This window comes from Lynx canadensis, chromosome A1 (assembly GCF_007474595.2).
Source record: "Lynx canadensis isolate LIC74 chromosome A1, mLynCan4.pri.v2, whole genome shotgun sequence".
Classification (NCBI taxonomy): Eukaryota; Metazoa; Chordata; class Mammalia; order Carnivora; family Felidae; genus Lynx; species Lynx canadensis.
In genome coordinates this window covers 239,486,726-239,505,643 of record NC_044303.2, presented here as the reverse complement: position 1 = coordinate 239,505,643, position 18,918 = coordinate 239,486,726, and the positions used below count along the sequence as shown (strand labels likewise).

The following is an 18,918-nucleotide window of genomic DNA, read 5'->3' as shown; positions in this document are numbered from 1 at the left end:
CGGGCGGTGGCGGCGGCGGCTCGGGGCGCGAGGCGGCGGCGGCCACGCTCCGGCCGGGTCCCCGCTGCCCCAGGCGGCGCCATGGACGAGGCCGTGGGCGACCTGAAGCAGGCGCTGCCCTGCGTGGCCGAGGCGCCGACCGTCCACGTGGAGGTGCACCAGCGGAGCGGCAGGTGAGCCCGGGCGCCGCACCCAAGCGGAGCCGGACGGGCCCGGGGAGGAAGGGGCGCGTGTGCACGTTATCCTCGGACCTGGCGTTTGTCGGGCCGTTCGGTCACCCCAGCCGCCCACCACCTGATCTCTCAGGACCCCAGGCGAACCCCCGTGGTGCGCAGCTTTCAGAGGGGTCTGGGTGTGGCTTGCGTGGGGCAGGCGCCGGGGAGGGTGGACCCTCCCGGGGGCCTGCCTGCCGCTGAGGGGGAGCCCGAGGGGGAGGCCGGCTGGGGCAGTGTGGGAGGTGGGGCGGAGGCAGGTATGGTCCAGAACCGGTCGGCGTCCTTGAAGCCTTGAGTGCCAGTCCGAAAGTGTCAAGAGTTTTCCCACGTGAATCACAGGCCTCGGGCTTTTGTTAAAATGCGGACTCGGGCTGCAACCCCACGGCTGTGGGAGCTTTGCGCCTTGGTTCCTAACAGTAGCAGCACTAGCGAGAGCTCGCGGCTCACGCCAGGCCTGTGTGTCCGGGCTGATCTTCCGTTGGGGCAGCCCCGGGTGGCAGGAGCTGTTGCTGTGGCCTCTTGGCGGATGGAGGGCAGGGCTTGGCTTGGGGCTGACCCCCCAGGCGAGCCCACCGCTGTGCTCTGAAAGGCCCTGATTTTGTAGAAGGCACTTGTTACCATCCTGACCTCTGTGTCTTGTGTTCCCAGCACTGCCAAAAAAGAAGATATAAAGCTGAGCGTTAGAAAGCTGCTCAACAGACATAACATTGTGTTTGGTGACTACACGTGGACCGAGTTTGATGATCCTTTTCTGAGCAGAAACGTGCAGTCTGTGTCTATTGTTGACACAGAGTTGAAGGTTAAAGACCCACAGGTGACTAATTCGTATTGCCGAGAAATCGCTAATCCATAGTCGAATACAAAGTCAGTGTCATGGGGGCACCAGGCTGGCTCATTTAGCAGATCATGCGATCTTGATCCTGGGTTCATAGGTTCAAGCCCCACGTCGGGTGTTGAGTTTACCTTAAAAAAAAAAAAAAAAGCAACATCAGTATCACGGATGTCTGCTCGCTGCTTTGGTGGTGTGTTGTCAGAAAGTGGTTCGTCTATCTGTTGCTTTGTCTGGGAAGAGCCAGGTGCTGGGAGTGGGCTGGCCCCGGGGTCAGAATGCTCACAGCACAGTAGGGGGACCATTGGGAAAGCAGAACGCAGCACCGTGGAATGGGCTGTGCTGATGAGGCCTCCGTCCCTGCTCTCTGTCCTTCCAGGCAGCAGATGTCCATGGACCGCTCCACCGGCATAGACTGTAGGAGGCATGGGGGCTGAGGGATGAGATGGGCCTTCCGTGGAGAAGGGCTTCGTCTAGTCTGGCATGCGGACGGCCTCGCCCACCATCTTTGTGGGAGAGGGTGGGTGTGTTGGGACCTTTTTGTCACTATACAAACAACCCAGTGTCTGATACATCCCCTCTATCCGCATGGCTCGTGTCTTAGAATCAGTTGGGAAGCATTGGTTTGGCCCCAAAAGTTTGCTTAGAAGGTGGACCTCTCCTTTCTTATACTGGGACTAACGTTTGTGTCTTTGTCAGTTTTGGGTTTTTTTAAAAAAAAATTTTAATGTTTATTTTTGAGAGACAGAGCGTGAGCAGGGGAGGGGCCGAGAGAGGGGGAGACCCAGAATCCGAAGCAGGCTCTAGGCTCTGAGTAGTCAGCACACAGCCCGACCCGGGGCTCGAACCCCCGAATGGTGAGATCATGACCTGAGCCGAGGTCGGACGCTCAACCGACTGAGCCACCCAGGTGCCCCGTGGCTTTGTGACTTTTACCCATCATACTTGATTTTGGACAGCTTGGAGGACACAGAGGCGCTCTCCACGCTACTGAGGGAGGACAGGTTAACGCAGCCTCAGTGGAGGGTGCTGGGGCCAGCGATTAGACGTTTTAACGTTCTCATCTTTGGCTCTGCCTGTTCACCTAGAGAAATTCATCTTCAGACGTAATTATGTGATTTTGTAGAAGTGCAAGGGCGACTTTCTATATGTTGTTAATAGTAGCTGACAACTCGAAATATCTTGGTTATCCGTCAGTTAGAGGTTGACTAAGCAGATGATACGATCACAGTAAATACGACATAGCTGTGAAAAAGAAGCGGGAAAGGCACAGTTAGAAAACCGTGTGGTTGAATCCGTTTTTGGTCAAGTACATGTGGCTGTGTGATAGACCATGGCGTGTGTGAGGTTGGATGGGCGACTTTGACAAACTTCATTCTGTATTGTTTGTATGTTTTCACCAACCACGCAATTTTCATGATTACAAAGAACGATAAAGTCGTTTTTTAGTCAAAAGGGGAGAGAGAAACATCTTAAAGAGTTGATACCGAATCTGAATATGATAGGCTTTTTTCCTAATCTACGAACGAGTTTCTAACGTTCTGCATATTCAATTTTTATTTTTGGACGTTACCGGGTAATTGTCATGGCTAGAATTGGGAAGGGAGTTCAGTCTGTGTGGGTTGATTGCTCTCCCTCTCATCACAGCCCATCGACTTGGGTGCCTGCACGATTTCACTTCACGTCTTCCAGCTGAATGAGGGCGGCCCCAGCAGTGAGACTCTGGAGGAGGAGACCGAGAACATAACTGCCGCGAGTCACTGGGTCCTGCCCGCAGGTGCGTGAGCAATGGCGCCGGGCAGTACGCACCTGGGACACGAAGTCAGGGGTCAGCATGTGGCCTGCTCTCTCCAAGGCAGTTAGCTGAGGAGGTTCATCCATCTGTTTTGTAGGCTTTCGGGGTGTTTTTTTTCTTGTGGAACAGAGAGCGCATCACAGAAGATAAAAGCAGGGGTCTCCATTGTGAGGCTGTGTTCCTGCAGGCGGGTCCCTCAGAGATGGTGCTGAGAATCCGGAGGTGCTCTTTCCTTCCCGGTGTGTCACCTGCCGGCCCCTTCCTTCCTCCTGCCTTCTCTGGGCTTCCCTGTGGACTTTGCCTTGGTTCTAGCCGGTGGAGTCCTCAGCGTTTACGTGCGGTGTCGTGACAGCCGGCCCAGACCTGCCTCTGCCCCACCCAAGTGCTGGCTGCTGGGGAGGACGGTGGGGCAGTCTATGTGCTTGTGGGAGAGCTCAGGTCCACAAGAGATCATTGCGCGTGGTCACGTGATGAAAAAGTAACTCCGTACTCCATTCGGTTGTCTGTTGAAAGCTGAGTGACTGGCAGTGATTTTGCATCTGTAAAGAAAAATTAAACTTTTAAGAAACAATTCAAAAATTTAACTTCCCGGTAATGAGACTCTCAGCCTGTGGTGTGTGGCGTGATGGAGAGCGTCAGTGACTCGGGGCAGACCTCACTGGTCATTGTGGTGCTTGTTTTCCTAAAATTAGGTCTTTGTTTTCCTCTCTCCCAGCTGAATTCCATGGGCTTTGGGACAGCCTGGTATATGATGTGGAAGTCAAATCTCATGTAAGTTGCTGTGCTAGTTTTGTAGGAAGTCCCGGCTGTTTGAGTTGGGATCAATATTGTGTTGCCCTCCAGCATCTTGGAGCCCCGTGACTCAAATAGGCTTTTGGGAATTTATGGCTCCTGGCAGCCCGTGTCCCGGGTGTCTGTCCCACGGGGGAGGAAGAGGAGGGTGCAGAATGTAAAGACAGCTTTCACCGGATTGTGCTCTTAACGCACTGGGACCGAGGAGGCAGGGCCAAGGGGCAGACAGAGCAGGTCGGCAGGTCGGAGCAAGCGCCAGCTCGTCTGAGCCCCCTTCGAGGGGAAGGGTCCTGCACGCCGTGGGGGACACTAGAAGTCCATCCCCCACATCACCCGGGCTACGCGGCCACAGTCCTGGCTGTCGTCCTAAGTGAATGTGCTGTGGCTTGCCCGCTGCTGTGTTGTCCCAGAGGTAGGAGCCCACTCGTCACTTGCTAAGTCTTGTCCTTTGGCGGGACCCCTGTGTTTGTCTGCATACTTAGAGTAGCGGCAGCCAACCTGGCCTCGTACGTTGGAGTTTCTTCCAAAACGAAAGCCTGTGAAGCATCCGGCACTCGGCGCCAGCAGTCGCCGAGGGGTGGTCTGGCGCCCGGCCCCTCTCCTCGGGCACGAGCTCTGGCGGCACATCTGGTGGGAACCTTTGCCTTGTCCACACCTCCATGTGCATTTTACCTTTCTTCGCTCAGCTCCTCGATTACGTGATGACAACCTTGCTGTTTTCAGACAAGAACGTCGACAGCAATCTCATCGCCTGGAACCGGGTGGTGCTGCTTCACGGTAAGAGCGTGCGGGGTTTTCTTTATTTAACCAGGTAAACCGTGTGAAGTCAGGCTTTTTTACTTGTCCCGCTGACCTTCAAGGGGTTACAGTTCTGTTTTCTGATGCAGCCAGAGCTGTCCTCGAACGTCCCCTCCCTGAGAAGCCAGTCTAGCTCACATTACCCTGGGCATGTGTCACCTGACCCTTCACTCGGCAGCTGCCTGGTCTCTGCCTTGTGACTCTTCTGTGTTATTATTAAACTTTTCATAAAGCTGCCTAATTCCCCCAAGTGATCGTACAGTCCTTAGGGCAGGAACTGCCTTACGTTTTTGTAGTATTCCCAGGGCTTCGCTTTGTGACCATAAACCGCAACAGCCCTGCTTCACTGAAATTCTGTCTGAATCTTCTCAGAGGAGAACGTTGGATTTTTTTCTTGATGTTCCTGGTTAGAAAGAAATCGAGAGAATGCCCAAATAATAGTGAGGTGGGGGTGATTAGCTTCTGAGACCAGTTAAGACCATACGCTTCTGTGGAGTCTTAAAAATCTTTTATTTTCTTCTAAGATTGTATTTGTTTGTTCTGAGACAGAGCGCACGAGTGGGGGAAGGGCAGAGAGAGAGAGGGAGAGAGAATCCCAAAAAGGCTCCACGCTGTCAGCACAGAGCCCAACTCGGGGTTCAGTCTCACAAACTGTGAGATCTTGGCCTGAGCCGAAATCAAGGTTCAGATGCTTAACCGAACCACCCAGGCACCCCCAACACGGGGCCTTCTAAACCGCAGATGATCTCAGCATATTGTCCTGATACTGGGTTCTGAGCAGACCATCCGTGGGTATTTGGATTAGTGAAATCAAGTATTTCCCGTTTGGAATCGGCTCTGTGTTTCTTCTTTAATTATCAAGAATGCACGCAGATCAGATTTGAAAGCGTCTGCATCTTCTGGTAGACGCGTTTGTCCCTCTGCGTTGGCGTCTCAGCTGCTGCCAGGCCTCCTGCTCGGTGGCACACGGGGCAAGAAGCTGTACGAGCGGGGCTTCGCCTGCTGCTCTTCTGGTTTAGTGCGGGCTGCCGTGGAAGACGGGGATGCCGTGGGCTGCAGGAGTGACAAACATCAGCGCCTTAAGGATCCAGATGCTTGTCGTGAAAGGTGTTTGACCTTTCGCGAGGTGACTTAGCGAGTGGGTTTCCTAGAGGACGTGTGGGGACAGGGAGGGTGTCGGCGAAGTTGGAGACCAGGAGATGTGCTCGCTCTGGATGCTGAGGGGACGCACGGGCCGGGAGGCGATGCTGTGTTGGGGACACGGAAGCCAAGAGTAGAAACACAGGCCGAGGTCAGACAAGGAGAAAAAGGGAAAGCCTTGGGAAGCGTGTTAATATTTTGCAGCACGCACGCTGCTAGCCGACTTCTTTGTGGGCTGCCCGGCGGTACTTGGGGTAACAGCATTCGGAGCTCTGAGCCCCGCTCCTTGCTGTGTGTGCCGGGGATAATGCAGCTCCCGTTGTTTTAAGGGATTTGTTACCGCGCTGACTTAAAAACACATCTGCTTGGGTTTTGTTACAGGTCCTCCGGGAACTGGAAAAACATCCCTGTGTAAGGCACTAGCCCAGAAATTGACCATCAGACTTTCAAGCAGGTAACTTCTGGTAATTCGAGAAAGGGAAGCAGCAGGACCGGGTCGCTTGCTTTTCATGTGTGACATGGAAGCTGTTTGTTTCTTCATAATTTTCCTTTACTAGTAGATCCCTCTCTCTCAGAGCAAATTCACTCCCGTACTGAGCACTGTTCTGAGTTAAGAGTCTCAGTCTTTTACATTTACGGCGCTTCCTTTAACGATCAGCACGTGCTCTTTGGGTGACTGTCCCACGTGTATGTCAGAATGCAGTCCGCTCTCAGGGCCGGATGCTTGCTGCTCTCGCTGATGGTCTCCCATCCTGTTGCCTGAGAGAGGCATGGCCAAGCCAGGGGTGGGTTTGTCTGTTTCTCCTTGAGTTCTGTCTCTCTCGGGGCTTATGATGTCCTTGCGTTTAGACACCATTCGTTATTTTCTCAACGAATTCCCCCTACACGCACTCACTTTCTAGGAACAGACCCATTTATTTGCGTGTTCAGCTGTTTGATATTCTCCCCTGGGCCACCAGTGTGGCTTTTTTTCTTTGAGGATTTTAGAATTTTCTGTGTTGCATTTTGGGCAGTTTTCTAAGATGTCAGATCTGCTTTTAATTCAGTGACATTTTCATTTCTGTTTGCATATTTTTCTTTTCTGGCTGTTCCACTTGGTTCCTTTTATACTTTTCAATTCTCTCCGCATTATCCTCTTGTTAAAACGTTTGAGCCGGTGTGTGGTCACCATTTCACAACTTTCCCTGCTAAGTCCATCCTTGTTGTCAGTTCCGGGTCTTTCTGTTGACTGGTGTTTCTCCTGGTTTGGGGTCCGTTTCTGCTTGTGCCGTCAGGTAAGTTTTGGTCGAATGCAGACATTGTTTTTGTCGGATTTTGTTCTGCTGGCATTGCATTTGTGATTTAGGGCAACGCTTTTGAGGTTTGTTTTTAAGCTTTACCGGAAAGGAGTCCAGACTTAATAGTGAAGTGAGGCCCTTCTGGGATCTCACTTGGGCACCCTGAGTGATAGCGGGTACTGTGCACGTTGGCCATTGGGAACTTGAGCTTCCCAGCCTGTGAGCACCAGGAGCCGTGCCCCTCACAGCTCTCCAGCCGATTGGGATTTCCGTATTCACACACACCCGAGTGTCAGCAAAGACCCAGAGGGACCCCGTGATGATTCCCGGAGCTTTACTCCTGCGTGTCTACCTCCCCTCTGGAACTCTGCTCTGCAGCCTACAGCTGCCTCAGGCTCCTCGAACTCTGACCTCTGTGTCCAAGTCAGCGCAGTGGCTGTGCACGTCTTGGGTCCCCTCCAGGGTCGCGGTCGGAAGGCGCTGTAGGCAGAGAGCCAGAGCGCTTGCGGGCTCCCTCGTTCCTGTCTGGGTGACAGTCCTGACGCCTGCTGTCTGGCGCCATTCACAGATGCTGTTGTGATGATTTCGTCTCCTTTTCCGGTTAATTCAGGGGATTGATCTGAGACTTGTTACTCCAGCGTGTATCCTAGGACGAATACTTTATTTTCTTCCCTTTCAAAAATGTCCCGTGAGTATTTTTGCGTAGGGAAGTTGCTCTTTTTCTACCTTTTATTCTGTGTGAGCAACTTGTTTTGTCTTGACCTGCCGAGGTGCATCTGTGCCTTGCAGATCTCTTGGAGCCGTTACCTGAAACACTGGACGCTGAAGATGTTACCGCAAGAAAGAAAACTTCCTGCAGTACAACCGTCTGGAAATACGCATTTATTTTGTGGCTTAGAAATGCCAGAGAGAAACCTTAGCAAGCCTTTGTTGCTCATCTGATCGAAATGCCTTAGGGTTAATTTTGTTCAGTATCCAACCCAGTCTTTATTCCATTAGGTTGTCTGTCTCTCCCCTCTTTGGTAAACAGAATTAGCGGATAGCCAGTTGCAATTTTTTGAAAGGGGTTGTCTTTCTCATGTGGACTTTCGAGGCATCGGGGACGGGGCTCGGCTTCCCTTCTGCCCCCATCTCACTCCCTGTTTGATTTTAGTTAGACCTAAGTGCATCCAGGTGTCCCGTGTGCACAGAGGACCAGTGCTAGATTGCAGTCTGTCAGTATATACTGAGGTTGACATCGGGGCCTCCGGGTGCCCCATGGCCCTGGGGTCCACAGGAAGTGAGTTTTTGCTGGGAATGTCCACTCGTCAGGTTTATGGAGGGAGGAAAACACGTTCAGCTCTGGCCAGAAAACGTCTGACGGTTACGTTTTGTTTTGCTACCACGTTACTGCTGGTGACACTTCTTAGAGCACCTGAGACGTCCGTTACAAGCAGATGAAAAGTTGTTTTGATGCAGAGATGTTTTCCAGTTCAAAACCCTTAGTTTGCTTCAGCTAGGACCGCTGATTGCATGTTGTTAGATGGTCGTAAGTACTTGCACGGGCTGCTGCACCAGCCCTCGTTGGTAGCTGTGGTGACTTAACCAGTTAGTGGGCAGCGGAGGGATGCTGGGTTAAAGCAGAAGTGTTGCCGCCCCTGTGGGTGCCGTAGGAGCGATTTGGAAGCCACTCGCTATAACTCTGTTTTATCATCTCAGGTACCGGTACGGCCAATTAATTGAAATAAACAGCCACAGCCTCTTCTCTAAGTGGTTTTCGGAAGTAAGTATCAGCATCGCTTCTGCTTGTCGGCATTGTCAACCATGTAGTTGGACGGCTGTCTCGTAGAGTAGGCAAACTCTCCTCCGAGAGCTTCAGACAGAAGTAGGTAACGGGACAGTAGGGCGGACTCGCGGTCGGAGGGAAGTTCCAGAACTGAGCGGTAACTTGGAAATAGGCCCGAGAGTACCCTCTGCTGGTGGCATCCAGACCTTTGGGTGGGACAGACACTCGGCTTTCCCTGAGGACGGGACCTGCGTTCGGCAGAGGGCTGCATCCTCAGAGAGCACGCCCTCAGGGCTCTGAGCCTCGTTCCTCTGTGTTCCTCTGTCCGAACCGTGGGGCTCGGTCAAGGTGATGTTGCAGGTGCCTCTCAGCACAGGAGAGCTCTGCCCGGGCACCGGTGCAAACAGATCCCTCCAGAGGGTGGTGAGCCAGGATGCGGAGCACCCGTAAGGAGTGCACTTAGCTTGCATCCATGACCCATCTTGTTCCTGGTGGTGCGGATGGCAGGCAAAAGGAAGGAGGGAGGGCGCTCGGGCACCTGTGTGTGCCAGGCGGCTCAGGGCTGAGCCGGCATGGGCTCGGGTGCGCTTCCTGGCACGTGGAGCGGGGCAAGGGGATCGTGTGGGTCGGCCTCTCCCGTGTGGCCCTGGCTCCTTGGATTTAGGGATTTCTCCAGGGGGCCGTCAGGAGACAATGGGCTTGTGGGGCCCCCTGGGGTCATAACGAGGCCAGGCAGGGACAGCAGATAAGGGTGTGCAGCAGGCGGCCTGAAGCGTACAAGTCAACATTAAAGGAGTGTTTTGGTTCCAGAGTGGCAAGCTGGTAACGAAGATGTTCCAGAAGATTCGGGACTTGATTGATGACAGAGATGCGCTGGTGTTCGTGCTGATTGATGAGGTAGGCGCAGCTGGACATCACACCCGTGACTGAAGGAAATCGGACCCCTGGCTGAGTCCGTCCTCCATCCGGCACTCCTGTCACGCAGCCCTCTCCTCCCCGGCGTCCCGCATGTCGAGCTCCTGGCATAGCGGGCTCACGCGTACCCGTTCACTTGTCCCTCGCTTGCTCGGTTGATGCAGCACATGGCTGCCCCTGGGGTCGGGTGCTGTCCTTTCCGACCCGTCGCCCCATCCCCACAGGTGGAGAGCCTCACGGCCGCCCGCAACGCTTGCAGAGCAGGTACCGAGCCGTCAGATGCCATCCGTGTGGTCAACGCTGTCTTAACCCAGATCGATCAGATTAAGAGGTAACGCTGACATGGTGGTCTCACGTGAGAAGCCACAGGGAGGGTGTGAGGTGGCCGCACGCCTCTACACGTTACTCAGCTCCTCTGAGTGGACACACGGCTGCTGAGTTTCGGCCCTTCTCCCACACCTGAGGCGGTGTATCTGCTAAATGCACCACGTCGGGGACAGGTACTTTCACTAAGGTATCGGAAACATAAAGCGAAACTCAAGTGTGCGGAGAAGCGCGTGACCGTGAAACACGGCCGCCCTCCGGCACCGATGCCGGCACCGCCCAGCGTTGGTTGGCGTTGCAGGGCTGGCGATGGACAGGCGAGCGCCCCCCGCGTGCGCTTCATGGGGCCAGATTTCACGTCTCCACAGCCCAGCCTTGCAGGTCCGGGGCCCGTGGTCAGTGTGCCCTGAGCCCGTGCAGCTTTAGGGAGTGACTCCTCGTAACCTGACTCGGTCCGGGCCCCCACCCCCACCCCGGATCGCAGCCCTCGGTGGGTCCCGGGAGCGCTCTCCCACTGGGAGGCTGCCCGGCTGCAGAGCTAGCTTGTCCGCGTGGACTGGTGGGGAACCGAATCGTGCCGTGGGCTGTTTCCCGGGCCTCCCGCAGTACATTTACGGTTTACGACCTGCGACCTGCTATGAGGGGCTGTAATTTCCTGAGCCGCAGCTGTTGCTGGCCTGCTTGCTTCCACCCTGCTCGGGGCCAGCCATGTGCCCCTGTCGCCGCTCCTCCTTCCTCCCTGGGCTCTGCTCCCAGCCCCGCCCCTGCTCCTCAGTCTGGTTTCTGCCCCTCCCTTACCTGAGAGCCATCTGCCCTCCCTGGAATTTTCCGCACCGTCAGACCTCCAGCCACCCTTCCCCTGCCTCCACTCTCCAGACCGCCTAGTTTCTGCTGTCAGCCTCCTTCCCTCTTCTGTTGGTTACCCCTCACGGGCCTGCGGGTCCACCTAGACTGGGCGTCGGACACTCCCGGGGCGCTCACTCAGCCCTGCGGCTCCTGCCTCCAGGGTTCCCATTGACCCGATGTCCTCCCTGTGCAGCCCCTGCTCGAGCCAGAAGGTGGGGTCCCAGTGCCCCTCCTGTCGCTGGCAGGTGTGGGGGCTCAGGAGGGAATGGAGACGCACGGGTTTCCGGTTGCCCTCACCCCTTCCTGTGCCCTTAACTTCACGCTTCCTGTTCAGGCCCCTCTAGACCACCCTTCCAGGCCTTCCTTTGTGTGGGTCTGACTCTTTGGGACAAAGCCCGTCCCCAGAGAAGAATCCCAGCCGTGTCATCTCTCCACCCGGACTCCTGTGACCCGCACACTCCCTGCCCCTAACCCTCAGTGGCTCACCCTTGCTCACCCCGCACTACACACCTGTTTCCAGACACCGGGTGAAGCTGGCCTTCCTGGGGGTTCCCCAGGCCACACGCTTCCTGCGGCCCGGCCTGTGTGTTGACTCGGGCCCCGGGGGAGCATCGCCACATCCCCCACACCGAGCCCAGTGGCCTGGGAAGCGTGCTTGTGGGATGCCTTGTGCCTGCCGTGTGCTGGCCACGCTGGCCGACAGACTGGACCACGGGGCTCTCTTGTCCTTTGGAAGCTAAAGGGGAAGCAGCCTGTAAACAGGATAAATACCTCGGCTCCACGGCGTGTGGGAGTCCCGAGAGCTGCGTGTCGAGTGCTCAGCTGGCTGTGCCCTGGCACGTCGATGGGGTGCTCAGGGCGCTGCACACAAAGTGAGAGCTCCGGGGGTGCTTGGGTGGCTCAGGCGGTTAAGTGTCTGACTTTTGATACTGGCTGAGGTTATGGGATCAAGCCCTGCACTGGGCTCCAAGCTGAGCATGGAGCCTGCTTGGGTTTTTCTCTCTCTCTCTCTCTCTCTCTCTCTCTCTCTCTCTCTCTCTCTCTCTTTCTCTCTCTCCCTCCCTCCCTCCCCCCCCTCCCCCCGCCCTGCACATACACACTTTTCCTGTCTCTAGAGATAAAAATAAAATGGGGGGGGGGAGGAAGAAAAAAGAAAAAACGAGAGTTTTGTCATGCCACAGTTGACGGAAGAGAAGGAACAGTCAAGTGGGGGTCTGGGACAACTTGCTGGAAGACAGGAGCAACACCTCCTTAGCGCACTGTGTTGCAGCCAAGAGAGCCTGGTGGGAGTTGGGGGCCCGGCAGGCACTCAGGTGTGGGCCTCAGGAGGCCTCCTAGGCCGGGTTTGGGACGTGGGGTGCAGCCGGCTGAGACGCTGGCTGAATTCTGAACCTTCGAGGACGGGGGTGGGGGGGTGTGATGGAATCACTGAGGCGCCGGCCGACTGGCGCTCACTCCTCTGCCTCCAGGCACTGCAACGTGGTGATTCTGACCACTTCCAACATCACGGAGAGGATCGACGTGGCCTTCGTGGACAGGGCTGACATCAGGCAGTACATCGGACCGCCCTCTGCAGCAGCCATCTTCAAAATCTACCTCTCCTGTCTGGAAGAACTGATGAAGGTACGGGGCGTTTTTGCTTCCAACCGGGCTTCTCGTGTGTCCTTAGTTCCCTGACACAGGTTAAAGTCGCCAATTCCGAGATGGGATGAGTTACTTGAACGTGGTATTAACCATCTTAGGTCGAAAACTGCAGTTGGTGTGTTCCGTAGGTTGAGCTGATAGTTGAAATTATTGGGGTGCCTGGGTGGCTCAGTCAGTTGAGCGTCTGACTTGGGCTCAGGTCATGATCTCACGGTTCATGGGTTCGAGCCCCGCATCAGGCTCTGTGCTGACTGCTTGCTCAGAGCCTGGAGCCTGCTTCAGATTCTGTGTCTCCTTCTCTCTCCGCCCCTCCTCCTCTCACGCTTTGTCTCTGTTTCTCAAAAATAAATAAATGTAAAAAAAAAAATTAAAAAAAAAAAGAAATTATGGCCACCGACTTTATATTTTTGCTCTTTTAGTGCAAAATGATGATTGTGATCATGTGATCTATCGATCTGCCGGGAGGGGCGTGGAAACCTGCCAGACATATCCTAGTTCACAGGGAGACCTGACTGGAGGCCACAGGTCACAGGGATGTCATCTGACTGGAGGTCACAGTTCACAGAGGGGTCATCTGACTGGGTTGCCGTTCACAGTGTATCATTAGCTACGGCATTAATGTCCCTTCAGTCCCGTGTTCTAGCGAGCAGTGAGCACAACAGCAGTGGGCGAGGTAGCACGCTCCCAGTGGGCGAGGTAGCGCGCTCCCAGTGGGCCTGGTGTAAACCACTCTAGGCAGAACCTGGGTGCTAGGAGTCCAGGGCACTGGGCACAGCAGGCCCGAGGCAGGCAGTCCCTTCCCCCAGGGGGGCGTTCCTGAACCCTGTTTCTGGGAGATACGCAGTAACCAAGCCAACCGACGGACGGGGATTTACGTGGTGATCGTTGGCATGACGTTGTCGTAACAGGATGGCGGGGGTGGGATCGACCCCCAGCCCGGCGCCACAGAGCTTCGGCGGGGATCACACAGCCCCTGACAGGGATGGGAGGGCTGGTCTGGCGTGTGCACCCTGTCCCACTTTGCTGCGGCACGGAGAAAGTGGCGGCCCCGGGGAGCCTTGACCTGAGGTCCCAGGTGAGCTCTGGAAAGTGTTGGTGCCGAGAAGTCAGAGTGATGGGATCCCGACGGTGGTCACGCTCCTACTTGTGCTGCGCATCCGGGAGATGTTTCGCCAGTTAACGTACGAACTTTTTCTAGAAGCTGAGCGTGTGGGACAGGGGTTCTCAACCGGTTTGCAGGAAGTTAAGCCATTCCGATGACGGAGTGGAAATTTGGCCAGTCCTGAAGGCTGTCGGCCTGTGCCTGGCCCACTCCGTCAGGAGCCCGTGGTTGTCGCGTGCACCTGGAGGGGCAGCAGGGAGCTGTCCCAGGGAGGCTGCAGGGACCCAGGGAGGCTCAGGAAGGTGAGAACACTCCTGGCATAAACCCTGTTGCTTAAATTTACTCACAGCCTTCACCAGACCTCCAAAACGTGCGGACAAAGCTGTTTGTTCTCCGTTCTCTCCTGGTCCCCAAGTCAGAGCAGTTCACGTTAGAAGTTGTTCAGTGCTGGTCCCTGGGCGCCCTGTCAGGTGCCGCTTCTTGGCAGAGTGCCTCCCGTGTACAGCCACGTGGCTCACAAGGGAATGAAGTCCAGATCCAGGGTCAGGCTGTGCCACCTGCCACGCAACGGTCTTGTCTTAAAAACAACAAATGAAGGGGCGCCTGCGCGGCTCAGGTCATGATCTCATGGTTTGTGGGTTTGAGCCCCGCGTCGGGCTCTGTGCCGTCAGCTTGGAGCCCGGAGCCTCCTTCGGATTCTGTGTGTCTGTCTGTCTCTCTCTCTCTTTCCCTCTCCCTCTCCCTCTCCCTCTCCCTCTCCCTCTCCCTCTCCCTCTCCCTCTCCCTCTCCCTCTCCCTCTCCCTCTCCCTCAAATAAATAAAAAAAAAAAAATGGAGACCCTCCTTGAAAGGCAGGCCAAGTCCTGACTCCTGAGCTCGACTCTGCTTCCCTGGGTTGTGATACGCCTTTGAAACCCAATACCGGGCTGGCCTCAGCCCCTCCGAGTCCCTCTCTGCCCTGACACGTAGCGAAGACACGTCTTGATCAAAAGCACAGAAGAGGCTGGGTCCCCGCTAGTCTCCGAGATGTGTCCCGTCACCCGTATTCTCACCTGCGTTTGAAGGAGCGGGGACGTGTGTGTGAGCGAGAGGGGAGCGGCCCGCGTCCTGGCGTGGCCATGCTTGCCTTTCTGGGGGAGGCGATGTTTCTGAGAAACGGGCTGCTGTCCCGTGGCTGACAGTGTGCACTCTGCCCGTGAACCGCGCCGTGACGCCCTGTGTCTGTCTCCAGTGTCAGATCATATACCCTCGCCAGCAGCTGCTGACCCTCCGGGAGCTGGAGATGATTGGCTTCATTGAAAACAACGTGTCAAGGTTGAGTCTCCTTTTGAGTGAAATTTCAAGGTGTGCATTGCCTCCATCTTTATAACCTAGAAAAGTGCATTTGTTGTGGTCATGGGCGGTTGTAGCTGACTACAGCAGCCTGGGGTCGTGGTTTGGGGTCAGAGGACAGGGACTGGGACCCCGAGGCGTCTGTCACACAGGCGCTGGGAGAGCTTTGAGAGCACCCGACCTCCCTGGCCCCAGGCGCCTGGGCCAGAGCGTAGAGGTCCGCCACCCTCCCACAGGCACCGTTAGAAAGTAAAAAGCAGTGCTGTGTTTGTCTCTGAAAAGATAGATATCCAGATGAGGCTCTCGTGACGTAGTCCTGATTTCTTAAAAAACGGCATTTGTTAAATTTTTACAAATCGATGAGAAGGAAAAAGTGGAAGCTTCTGTCTGAGTAAGCAGAGGACACAGCGGCAGGGGTCTGTGTTTGGTGCTTCGGGAAGTCAGAGAAAGCACGCGGCCCGGCAGCCCTAGGCGTCAGGAGGGAGCGCTCGGCCCCTGAGCGCCAGTGGCTGCACACGTGCTGGGGGCCTGTGGCTGGCAGCGTGGTCGACCTCCCACATGGCTTTGTGACCAGGGGTGGCAGGAAGGGAAGGTGGGGAGATGGAGTGGAGCACAGTTGCAGTGGAGTGAAGGACAGTTAGAATTTGGACAAACTGGAGAGAACCGGGGAAGGCCGTGGGGGACTTGCGGTGAGCTGTACGGCAGAGATCGGGTGGTGGTGCTGGCGGCCCAGAGGCCACGTTGTGACCAGAGTCTGAACTTCATCCTGAAGCCGTGAGGCTTGTGGAAGCTTTTGAACAAAGGGATAGCCTGAAGAAACTACATTTCAGGTTATCTCTTGAAGAAATCGAAACTGGTCAAGATGAGGCAGAAGAGGGCAGTTCTGACACTTGGACAAAAATAGTTGATGGGGACCAGCCTGGTTTCCTCGGGATCCGTGCCACTGGCCGCGTGCCCACCATGTCGTGTGTGCCTCTCCTGGGCAGCTAACAGCTCAGGGCGGCAAGCATCCTGTCCCGCCTGGGGCAGGAGCTGAGGACCGGAGGCCACCAGCCCACCTTGAGGCCAGCTATAGGGGAGGGGACTTTCGGAGATGAGGGAAACTGTCCCCAAGCGCCGTTCTGTTCACAGGAAGAGCGAGGGTCTCAGCGGCCGCGTCCTGAGAAAGCTCCCTTTTCTGGCTCATGCGCTGTATGTCCAGGTGAGTCTGCCGTGGCCACCCCTGCCTCTGAGCGCTCTGTGCCCCCCACTGCTGCTCTGTGCCCCCCACCGCTGCTCTGTGCCCCCCACTGCCACTGTGTGCCCCCCACCACCACTCTGTGTGGCGGGGCCTGGCCTCGCGGGGAGTTGCACATAACACCGTTACGGATCTGACTCACCTCCATGCCTAAGCGATGGGCTTCTGGGCGGGAGGGCCTCGGTGCCTCTGAAGCGAGGAGGTGGCCTGCGGGCGTCTCACACACCTCTGCTCACACTGGGCCCTCCATGGACTCGCGCGGAGCAGGGCCTCGGAGTCCCCCGCCCTGCCCCATACTGGGGGTGCCGGCCAGCAGCCCCACCAGGGACGTGACCGGCCCATATACCCGTGTCTGTTTCCAGGCCCCCACTGTCACCATCGAGGGCTTCCTTCGAGCCCTGTCTCTGGCAGTGGACAAGCAGTTCGAAGAGAAGAAGCAGCTCTCGTCTTGCGTCTGATCCGGACCCCGCCGTGATCGTGGGCACAGTCGGCAGGTGACGTCGCTGCCCAGAAGTCTCCGAACGCTCTGCCCGGGCCGGAAGCCCACAAGGCTGAGTGGTGTTCAAAGAAGTGTGTCGTATGTGACGTGTTTTTAAGACGAATCGGCCTGTCATTTTCACTGTTTCAAAAGATGATTCAAGTTCTGCCGTCTAGGTGTCCTCACTCCATCCTCCCTCTAGACAGTCAGATGCAAAATGCTGACAAAATTGGTTTAAAATAGGCCATGAACACAGGCTTTAAGAAGCAAAAGAAAAAACTACGTTGTCTTAAATAAGAATGTAATCCCAGCGTTAAAAACATCTGGGTCACTGAAATATGACGTGGCCTTTGCTCTCTGACCTGAGCCTCATTTATTTGGTGCAATCGGTTCAGAGACTAATGAGTAAAAAAAAAAAACCTATTCCTATGTTCTAGAAATGGAGAAAACAATTCTGGAAGAGTGGGCTTCGCACAAAGGTGCTATTTGTGAGAAAGGTGCAGTTTGGGGATCGGGTGAGTGTGTGCCACGCAGCTCGGCCCCAGGACAGGCGGCGTCGCACGGTTTCCTGCCCGTCGTTTTGCAGCAGCGTTGCGGCTGCGCGCGGTGGCACGTCACCCGCGTACGGCAAGCTGGCTGGAACTTGGCGCACCTCACAGGATGTGCTTTGCGCTTACCCGACGCTCAAATCAATTTCACGCTCATGTTTAGTACACGTTTTGAAGACCACGTTGGCTTTTGTTACAGAGCTTTTTAAGTATTAAAGCGTATTCCACCAGAACTTTTCATGTTGAGTCTCCACTCCGACGATGTGGATTCTATTGAGACATTCCCGTGACTATGTAGCTTTTAGCCTGTTTCATGCCTTGAGGTGTCAAAAGGGACTGTGACCATTTATGGGAATGACACCAAGAGCCACATCTGGAACCTGGAGCCTGGCTCTGGCCTCCTCGAGCCCTGAAGTGGGGGTAAAAGCAGTGTCTGTGGGCACCGGGGTCAGAAGAGGGGCGCACCGTGCTCCAGGAGTGGGGGACCCTGAGACAACTTCATCTCGACTTTGCTGAAATGCCTGGTGTCCAGGTGCCTGGATGGAAGGAAGGAGACAGGGGCTGGGCTGGGGCAGATGGGGGGAAAGACAGGGTAAGGGAGATAGGCAGGGGGAAGGGAAGCCCGAGGGACTGGGGACGGCAGGGGCAGGGGCGGGGGCTCCAGAGCCAGACCCTGCGGGCAGAAAACGAGATCTAAGCGCTGGAGGCCACCAGACCAAGACCCGTTTCCCAGAAGGTGGGTTCCAGAGGTTCTGTGGGTGCATCTGATGCATCCGCCCAAGGGCCCCTAGAGGGTGGCGCTGCCCCGGGTGGTGGCACAGGAGGGGGTGCCGGGGCTCAGCCGGCACCCCGGGGTGGACAGCGTGGTCAGCGAAGGCCACCAACCCTGCCACGTGTCCCTCTTAGGCTCTGCGGTCCCTTCTGTCTTCCCCACGTGCCGCATGTGTCCATGTGCATGTCTGAGCCTGGGGCTGTGCGTGAGTATGAACTTGCGTGCAGGGGAGGGGGCGGCGGGGCGTGAGTGTTCCCAGCTTCTCATTCCTCCTCCGAACCTAGTTCACTAGGCGTGTGTAGGAGAAAGGACGTGGGCCATCGCACCCACTTGGCCATCCGGAGGGGCCTGCTGGAGATGGGGGGGCCAAAGTGTGAGGAGGGGGTCATACGTGGGCCCCGAGACAGAGGACACAGGTCCTGGGCTCGTCCCCTGGTATGGGCTGTGTCAGGGGCACTGTGTGGGTAGCAGCCAAAACCTCCCAGGTGCACGTCGCCGGGCATCGCTAGACACCCCGCTGGCTCAGGGCCGTTCTGCCCACAAGGGGCGGGTCCGAGGGGCAAGCAGAGCTGCGTTCCTGGGGTGGGCAGCCCACTTCTCATGGGCGAAACGCCAAGCGCTGTCCCCGGAAGCCCGGAGGGGCTGTGAGATGAAACTGAGAGAGAGGTCACCTGTAGGCAGGGCAGTGTGTGTGTGTGACCGCCTTCCGGGCCCCTTTTCTGAGTCCTCCAAATCAGCGGGCATGAGCCACGGACCGCTGTAGCCACGAGACCGTGCCTCAGCAGCAGAGGTGTGGGGACCGGGGCCAGGAGGGCCACCTCTGAGCCATGTCTGAGGGAGCCCACGGTCATCACTGCGTCCCGGTTTCCACGGGACCAGGCGGAGAGTGAGCAGAGGTGGGAAGGGCACACCCCTGAACCCTTTCCCACCTGGTGTTGGTTTGGGGAAACAGTCATGGGGGGTCAGTTCCAAGATTGCCCCCTGCTCTCACCACTAGGCAGGGACCCGATGTTAAGCGTGTTGCTTCATTCCCAACGCACACAGCAGGGAAAAGCAGGTGGCTCTGGTGAGCTCTCCCCCACGGCTGCCTGGCCCCTGCCGTCACAGGC

General features: G+C 56.3%; 1 protein-coding gene across 1 annotated transcript; it reads left to right on the top strand.

Moving 5' to 3' along the window:
- Positions 1 to 72: 72 nt before the first annotated feature.
- Positions 73 to 17,260, top strand: TRIP13 (thyroid hormone receptor interactor 13). The gene is made up of 13 exons (XM_030333234.1): positions 73 to 173; positions 864 to 1,029; positions 2,692 to 2,821; positions 3,555 to 3,610; positions 4,318 to 4,408; positions 5,951 to 6,023; positions 8,545 to 8,608; positions 9,422 to 9,508; positions 9,751 to 9,857; positions 12,166 to 12,319; positions 14,674 to 14,786; positions 15,906 to 15,975; positions 16,374 to 17,260. Exons 1-13 carry the CDS (start codon positions 82 to 84, stop codon positions 16,467 to 16,469), a joined length of 1,299 nt encoding a protein of 432 aa, XP_030189094.1. The 5' UTR covers positions 73 to 81; the 3' UTR covers positions 16,470 to 17,260.
- Positions 17,261 to 18,918: the final 1,658 nt, after the last annotated feature.

Coding starts and splice junctions, on each gene's coding strand:
- TRIP13 (XM_030333234.1), top strand. CDS start 82: ATGGACGAGGCCGTGGGCGACCTGAAGCAGGCGCTGCCCTGCGTGGCC. Junction 9,858..12,165: donor CAGATCGATCAGATTAAGAG/GTAACGCTGACA, acceptor CTCTGCCTCCAG/GCACTGCAACGTGGTGATTC. Junction 14,787..15,905: donor CTTTTGAGTGAAATTTCAAG/GTGTGCATTGCC, acceptor TTCTGTTCACAG/GAAGAGCGAGGGTCTCAGCG.